The sequence below is a fragment of the Guillardia theta genome (genome assembly GCF_000315625.1).
Source record: "Guillardia theta CCMP2712 unplaced genomic scaffold GUITHscaffold_18, whole genome shotgun sequence".
In the NCBI taxonomy this organism is placed as follows: Eukaryota; class Cryptophyceae; order Pyrenomonadales; family Geminigeraceae; genus Guillardia; species Guillardia theta.
In genome coordinates, this window is record NW_005434656.1 from 107,374 (window position 1) to 115,000 (window position 7,627).

The 7,627-nt window shown below is 53.5% G+C and overlaps 4 protein-coding genes across 4 annotated transcripts in view; 2 read left to right on the top strand and 2 right to left on the bottom strand.

The window, feature by feature from the left end:
- Positions 1–1,613: 1,613 nt before the first annotated feature.
- Positions 1,614–1,986, bottom strand: GUITHDRAFT_151488 (hypothetical protein; the record flags this gene model as incomplete). Its single annotated transcript, XM_005836179.1, has 2 exons — positions 1,895–1,986; positions 1,614–1,842 (listed from the first exon to the last, which is right to left on the bottom strand). Coding segments are annotated over exons 1-2 (277 nt in total), but the record flags the coding sequence as incomplete, so codon positions are not given.
- Positions 1,987–2,622: 636 nt separating this feature from the next.
- GUITHDRAFT_104785 (hypothetical protein) lies at positions 2,623–3,855 on the top strand (the record flags this gene model as incomplete). Its single annotated transcript, XM_005836180.1, has 9 exons — positions 2,623–2,750; positions 2,849–2,951; positions 3,002–3,029; positions 3,077–3,127; positions 3,316–3,363; positions 3,418–3,504; positions 3,583–3,626; positions 3,678–3,748; positions 3,801–3,855. 9 exons carry the CDS (start codon positions 2,623–2,625, stop codon positions 3,853–3,855), a joined length of 615 nt encoding a protein of 204 aa, XP_005836237.1.
- A 1,079-nt stretch (positions 3,856–4,934) lies between these two features.
- Positions 4,935–7,073, top strand: GUITHDRAFT_104786 (hypothetical protein; the record flags this gene model as incomplete). Its single annotated transcript, XM_005836181.1, has 13 exons — positions 4,935–5,393; positions 5,438–5,596; positions 5,656–5,796; positions 5,849–5,994; positions 6,033–6,098; positions 6,144–6,197; positions 6,250–6,388; positions 6,530–6,600; positions 6,647–6,698; positions 6,741–6,799; positions 6,850–6,892; positions 6,940–6,979; positions 7,024–7,073. The coding sequence occupies 13 exons, from the start codon at positions 4,935–4,937 to the stop codon at positions 7,071–7,073; spliced, it is 1,479 nt and encodes a 492-aa protein (XP_005836238.1).
- A 92-nt stretch (positions 7,074–7,165) lies between these two features.
- GUITHDRAFT_135961 (hypothetical protein) overlaps positions 7,166–7,627 on the bottom strand; it is a gene marked incomplete at both ends in the record, with an annotated part of 1,530 nt that continues 1,068 nt past the window's right edge. Inside the window, 4 exons of the mRNA XM_005836182.1 lie at positions 7,166–7,237; positions 7,268–7,346; positions 7,446–7,533; positions 7,582–7,621. Of these exons, the coding sequence (XP_005836239.1) occupies positions 7,166–7,237; positions 7,268–7,346; positions 7,446–7,533; positions 7,582–7,621 (279 nt within the window). The remainder of the gene's footprint in view (positions 7,238–7,267; positions 7,347–7,445; positions 7,534–7,581; positions 7,622–7,627) is intronic.

The following is a 7,627-nucleotide window of genomic DNA, read 5'->3' on the forward strand; positions in this document are numbered from 1 at the left end:
AGTTACTGAATGACTTCGAGAAGCTGTCAAGGCTGAGGTCAGCAGGAGCCCTTGATGTTCTTAGCTTGCTGAGTTACCCCAGGATCGAGCTCAAGAGGACTACACTGCTCAGAGCGCAGCTGGACAAGGCCATCGCTTCTCTGGAGGTGAGATCTTGGTCTTTGATGACCTCTCTGGTTACGAAAGCGCATCAGGCACAGGATCAAGCCATCACAAATGAATTGAGTACAAGAGGAACGCCCAATGCTTTCGCGGGTGTACATGCTAGTAAAGCAGATGCCCACAAGTCAAGTCAAACAACGCCCAACAACGCAGAGCAGAAGAATGACAGCAGCTCCTCCACCGCCAGCACCGAGACAACCAAAGAGACATGCCCTGCTGGCCCATCCACCCAGAGAGGCACAGCCGTCACCACTATCCCAGTACCTTCAGTGCAACCAATGGCGGAGAGGACAGACGGATCGTCAGAGAATGACAGGTTAAAGGATAACGTATCTACGAGTGATCGAGATGCGGAGAATAAATCTGAAGCTGCAACGGCTGAGGCGTCTACCAGGAACAACATTCTTGGATCTGATCAGCCAAAACCTCTAGCGAATGACCAGAAATCCGAAACTGCCGCTGGAACAGGAACAAATGACAACAAATCTAACGAGGAAACAAACAGGTATTGTGTGATGAATGTCTTGATTGTGAATCCGTTGCTGACATCTTATTGCTTCCCAAGCGAGGTGGTTGCAGAAGTCAAGAATCCAGCTCAACCTCCTGCACATCGGGAGCCCTCGAGCAATCAGGACCTGTCGGATATTCCGATTGTGCGGATGTTCTTTAGTTGAAAGACCGACTCTAACTCCTTCTGTCAGATTCTGTTTGCTGCACAACAGACGGGGGACATCAGTGAGAAAGTTGACGTTCGACCAGTGGACAAATATTTCGAAGCTATGGCAAGTACCATAGCACTTCAATACGCGAATACAAGGCCTAGAAACAAATTGAAAGTCAAGCCCATTCTGCTGCGGAACCTTCAGAAGAAGTTCGAAGAATTGTGGAAAGATTTAAACTTCAAGACACTTGGGTACCTTCTATCGACGAATGAAGAACAGATCATGACGTAACGTGGCAGATTTTCTTCGTTTAAAGAATTCTGTGAAGCAGCGCAGCGGGCTGGCGTCGTGCAGTTTGAAAACGAGGGCGCAAACCCATTCATCACCCCAGGAAGGTCAATCTCAGAGGACATCTCCGACTCCAGGAAAGAAGTTCTCTGGAAGCCAATCGCTTACGATGCTCGGATGCGATTCTCGGCCAAGGCACCTGCGGACACAGACGCTGTACACTTTCAGCTCAAGGTACGTCACGATGCTCTTGATTGCTGTGCTGCCGTGACATTTCTGACCTCCCGACAGGCGATATCTGAGCTTCCATTTCACGAGGACGTTCAACGACCGAAAAAACCGATGAGGTGAGAAAGAAATCCTGCCCTTGGTCTCCTCACCTCGGACAACCCAGGGGGGGCAGCGGGATGCACTTCGTCCTCCCAGCAAGGAACTTGAGGCCTGGAACACACTGGCTGAGGCTGAGGATGGGGATTTCAGACGCCACTGTCAAGGATCATCGGCGATGGGGAGCATGGAGCGAGCCCTTTGCCATTGCCGTCTCCAGTGATGGGACCATCCAAGAGGTCAAGGGGCGGCAGGAGCCGGTTGCACCAGCCAAGACGGCTCTGCAGGTCGGGGAAGTAGCTGAGATAAGGCGAGCTGGCGAGAACGGCCCCAGGAAAGCTGCGAGATCTACTTCTACGAGGGAGGTGGATGAGCTGAATCTCACAGCGCCGCCGGCGAAGAGGTGGGAGAGAGCTGAAAGTTCCGTTCGCTTCTCACGCTTCTTGATGTCGCAGGACCCGGTCGCAAGTGAATGCGTCCAAAACGAGCCTGAGCGGCGCCATGAAGTAGCTTCTTTTTGTAAATGATCAAACTCCGATGTCGCCACCGTATTTTAGCACGGTTTCAGTGTGTCCGCAACTAATCAGAACAGCGCGGCCGGGCCGATGCCGGCCCACCGTCGCGGCACTGCACGGGGTTCGAGCCTCGGAGTGCACTGCAGGCCACGGCCGGAACTTGACTCCAAGGCGGCCCGGGCCCGGCGGGATCCGATCACTGAACTACGAGGCCGCGGGGGCGGGGAGGCACCACGGTTTCGCTCAGCTGAAGGGGATGCGATGTTTGTGTAACAGAAAAATTCGGGCGTAACTGACAATGCTGGTTGAGGCGCAGAGGAAGGGTTTAGTGGGGCGAGCAGGAAGGGGGAGGATGATGGGCAGAGACATGGGCGAAGACGAAGAGAGGAATGTAGAGAGGAAGAGATCGCGAGAGGTAGGCGGAGCATGCAGATCAGGGCAGGGGCAGGGAAAGAAGAGAGAATCGTCAAAAACAAGGAATGCTGGCGGGGAAAGTCAGCGAGAGAGAAAGAGAGAGATTCTTATGCACAGAGGAAGCAACCTACAAGGCTGCTGTCTCTCGAGGCAGAGAGACGAGATTGTTGAACATGTTGACATGTGAAATGGATGCGTCGCCACCGCTCCGAAGGTCATCACAGTCGGCGTGATTTGACTGGTTTCTTGCTCAGATGGGGAATAATGCTGGCAAGACCGTCAAGTCAGCAGTAGGAAAAGCTCAAACAGTAGTGGAGGGAGGAATCCACGGCCTCTCGGCCTGCATGTCCAAGGATACGGGAGATATATCCGACATCAAGAAGTAAACATGGATTTCTCCGTGATCTTTCATTTCATGTCTTGCTATCCCTTGCTCGAGATTTTATGTTTGCCTTTCACGAGCTGACTTGTATCGTGCAGAGAAACTCCTGTCACGATCGGCTTTCACGGCCCTGACATTCACTTCGACGACCTGAGGGTTTCCGGCAGCGGCGTTGCGCTCGCGTCAGAGTCAATATCACAGGTTCGTTCACTATGAGCGGAAGAAAGGAACTTCGACTGAGGGCCATGCAGGATAAAGCATACTTCGAGGTCAAGATCGGTACAGCAAAGGAAATGCCCTCTTGCATACTCTGATGTTGCCGGTAGCGAAAGCGGAAGGCCGATGGGGTGTCGGCGTTTGTAAGCAGAGCGTTCACTGTGAGTTGATGGGGAAGAGCTGAGAGACCAATGTTTTGTCGCTTCATGACTGTTTTCTCTCCTCCTTCCCTCCTCTCCTTGTCTTTGCCTGTTCCTCTCCCTCTCTTGCCCGCGAGCTATCACCCTCATCGATCCGATGAACTCGTGCGATGCCTGCTGCTTGCTTCCTTGCTCACTTGGTTTTCCAGCTTCGGACGAGCTGAACGTGGAAGGAGAAGGATGGTGTCTGAGCTCTGGTACCCTCGTTGCTTCTTGCCACCTGCTCCTCACATGCTCCTGCTCCTGCTCAGTGCAACTTGAATACGGTGAAGGAGACGTCATCGGAGTCACCTATGACCAGAGCATATTCCCCACTGCTTTGCGATTTTACCATAATGGTGAGTCGCGGGCATCGTTAGAGGAAGGAAGATGCGTTTGTCAGAGATGTTTCTTGTTAGCCCCTGAATGTCATGCAGGTGAAGTTTTAGAGGAGCTAACAATCACTAGCATTCGGGGAGAGGTGACAACAGCTCTCGTCTGCCAGTCTCTATCCCATGAGCAATGTCTTCAGGTCTTCCCGGCGGTACATGTCACAGACGGCGCAGTGGTGGACTGCGAGTTCGATGGGGAGAACGGGTTTGCGTGAGTTGGCGAGGTGAGGGATGGTCGACTTGTGTTTGAAGCTCTTCCGCAGTTATCCTCCTCCTGCGGGATTCACTGGGGTTGTGAGCATGAGAAGCGTGATGTAGATCGGAACAAGCATCATGGTTTTCCTTTTCTTCAGAGGCGATCAGCCTTTTTTGTATTATTTGAATAGCTTTCGGAGAAACACGTTTTCTGGAGTTTGCACAACAGAATAAAACACACAGTCACTGGTATCTCGTCCCCTCCTTCTCCTACCCTCCCTTCTCGTCAGGTATCTCGTCCCCTCCTTCTCCTACCCTCCCTTCTCGTCAGGTGTCTCGTCCCCTCCTTCTCCTACCCTTCCTTCTCGTCAGGTATCTCGTCCCATCCTTCTCCTACCCTCCCTTCTCGTCAGGTATCTCGTCCCCTCCTTCTCCTACCCTCCCTTCTCGTCAGGTGTCTCGTCCCCTCCTTCTCCTACCCTCCCTTCTCGTCAGGTATCTCGTCCCCTCCTTCTCCTACCCTTCCTTCTCGTCAGGTATCTCGTCCCCTCCTTCTCCTACCCTCCCTTCTCGTCAGGTGTCTCGTCCCCTCCTTCTCCTACCCTCCCTTCTCGTCAGGTATCTCGTCCCCTCCTTCTCCTACCCTCCCTTCTCGTCAGGTATCTCGTCCCCTCCTTCTCCTACCCTCCCTTCTCGTCAACTTGCTCCCTCATACTCGCTCGGTCTGTTTGACTCTCCCTTCCTTTTCCCTTTCTCTCTTCCTTTTGCGTTTTCCTCCTTTTCCTCCCCAATCTCCTCTCCCTCACTCTTCCTCTCCCTCCCCTCCTTGCCTCCCTTCACCATCCCCTCCCTCCCCTCCCCCTCTCCATCTCCCTCCCCCTCCCCCTCCCCCTCTCCATCCCCACCTCGTTGCGACTCGAGGCATCGGGGATTTTTCAACGGTTTTTCATTCGTCATGGGACGGGAAAATTCGTAGCAGCGAGCGGGCAAGGGCGAGGAGGCTGAATGGCAGCAAGGGAGGGATTGGTGATGGGGGAGGACAGTTGGTAGGGAAGAGAGGGGGGGTAGGAGCAGAGGACAGGAAGGCGGGAACTGGAGGAAGGACTAGAGAAGGGGATAGAGGAGGAGCGATAGGAGAGGATAGAGGAGCGGGGAGCTAGTCCGAGGATGAGCTAGAGGACGGAGGTAAAGCTGTGCCTAAGATGATGCCGCAGACTTGTGAGAATTTCTCGATGGAGAGTCAAGACGTCACGCTGAGCTCTGAGGACATGGAGCTCAGCACCAGCGAGGAGGAGGACCCCTCCATTGCGCTCTCGTGCACCCCTGACATGCACTTGCTGGCCCAGAAGGCTGCAGCATTGTCTACTCCAAAGAAGAAACTTTCGATGGAGGAAGTTGTTCAGAGGTGCTGGATGTGCTCGCAGCCGATCCCTCCCGTCTCAGACAAGTTTGGCAGGCTGGGTGTGGAGAGCGTGAGGCTGTACAGGCAGCGCAAGGAGGAGAGACGGGCAGCGGCGAATGAAAACTTCCAGCGCATGACGAGCAGGCAGATTCCGATGTCGCCCTACTCACGACAAGTCGTAGCCGAGCGAGAGAAGCTGGGAGAGACCATGTTTGACCGGACTGAGAGGATGATGCAGCGACGTCGGCAGCTGGAGCAGGTGCGCCATGAGTAGATTGTCGTCTCCCTTACATGATGGTGAAGGCATGCAAGGAGAAGGAAGAGGAAGAGATCAAGAAGTTGCAGAAGCCGCCGCAGATGTGTCCGCAATCACGGAAGATAGTGAGCAAGATGTCAAGGCTCGGAGTTGACATGATCGATCGATCCAACAAGTTGCTCGAGAAGAGGAGAAATGCGATCGAGGTGACAACATCCAGCGTGACGTGTGCCCACCCTGACCGACATTTCGGTGCTGTTTGCAGGAAGGAAGAGGCAGGAAGGACATGGAGCTGCGTGAGATGCAGAATCGGCAGAAGATCAGCCCTGGTTCAAAGAAGCTGGTAGAAGGATCGACCCGAGCGAGCAAGACTACAAGACCGTCCATAATGTCTCATCGGTTCATTGTGAGCGCCAATCTCCCACCGCATCCTTTAGCTGCTGAGCTATCTACTACAGAATTCCTCGTTGGATGACTCTCTCAGGAGATCAGCGAGCAGCAACAGCACGTCAAGTCGGAGAGCTGAAGAGGATCGAAAAAGGAGCAGTCTTCCTGAAGCACAGTCCAAGTATGAACCGTGCTTCCAGTCTAGCTTGTGTAGAGGGTGTGATATCAGGGGGAAGGGGGTTGACCGCTCTGCAGGGAAGTCAGCATGGCGGCTCAGAGGAGTGTGGAGTTTTTACCTGAGGACATGAAGGAGTTCGAGAGGTTCTTGGAACCTCCCTGTCTTGTCCATGTCAACAGTTGTCCTAGGTTGCAGTGGGAGAACGCGAAGATGAAGTCAAAGATCAAGAAGTACCGCAAACAGTGAGACAAGAACTCAAAGAGGAGATGGAGCTCACTCGCACGTGCTCCATAGGCTACAAGCGGCGCAGAAGGGAGCGGAGGGGAATACGCCCGTGCAGCTGCTCATCAGCCATTCGAACATGGTGCAAGAGCACCCGATCTCAAGGAGGACGATCGAGGCGATGGGCGGAGCTCTGATCAAAGAATCGTTTGTGAGTATCGACCATGCTGCTGTCCTTCTCTCGTTCGCACTCGCCTCGCCCCCCCCCTGCCTTTTCCTCCTCCTCCTCCTCCTCCTCTGCATCCTGTTCTTCCACCATGCTCCTCCTCCTCTGACTTTGTCGAACTCGCAGAAACTGATGCGGACGGTGATGACGGATGAGGAGCTTGCGTTGAAGCTCAACGAGCTTCTCAAGGCTCAAGAGTGAGTCGGCCAGCCAATCATGCTGATCTTCTGACGTCTGGACAAGATCTGAAGTCTTCTCGAGCGAGTTCGAGACGAAGGCTATGCAGCAAGTGGAGGTATGACGACGATGAGGTTGACCCGTCAGTGACATGTCCCAGCCTCTCTTCAACATTTTCTTTCATTGCATCCGCTGCGCATCCAAGCAAGGAATCAACTTGTAGCTTTGCTGCCCTGGTGCCGCTCTTGTCTGATCGACGTCCATGACAGGGAAACCATGCTGTCCTCGCTCGTCAACTCGTATCCCGAAGACGTCTCCTCCCCCATGCTGCTTCTTCTTGCCGCTCACGCTCGTCGCAGGTGTTGGCGAGGTTTGACGAGGAAGGACAGGACTCCAAAGGTTATGATCCTCGACCTCCCTCCTTTTTAACCCTGACTTCTCAGGATTTTTGCAACAAGAGCTCTCGGACGTCGTTCACGGCATGCAAGTATGACAAACCAGCTCTTGTAGACGAATTTACAGACAAACGAACCAAGTGAATATAAGATTGAAACTGATGCAACTCGATAATCGAGTTTGATACTTTCAGATATCCAGGTCGTCGTCTGGATCGTCCTCGTCCTCGTCCTCGTCCTCGTCCTCGTCCTCGTCCTCCTGCTGTAGTAGACGTAAGCAACAAGATCACACAGTGTGCAGTGAGACATCTTCAAGAATCTCCAGGGCATCTTCAACGTCGCCTGCCGTCTTCCCGCGATCTTGCGATGGCCTTGCAAGAGAAATCTCAACTCAACATTGGTACAGACGTTCTCCGATAAAAGAGAAAGAGATATGAAGATCAATGACAGTAAGATCAAATTCAGAATACCCCTGATTCAGATGCCGTTGGAAGGGGAGCTGTACCGACGCCCTCTGTGCTTTTTCTCCCTCCGAGAGCTCCAGGTTGAAGGAGAGGCCTGGAGGAGCGACGTGAGCAGGGTTGCGACAGCAGCAAAGTTTCTCACCCAGCGATGAGATCAGGCTCCCTTGCGAAGACTCATCCTCCTGCAC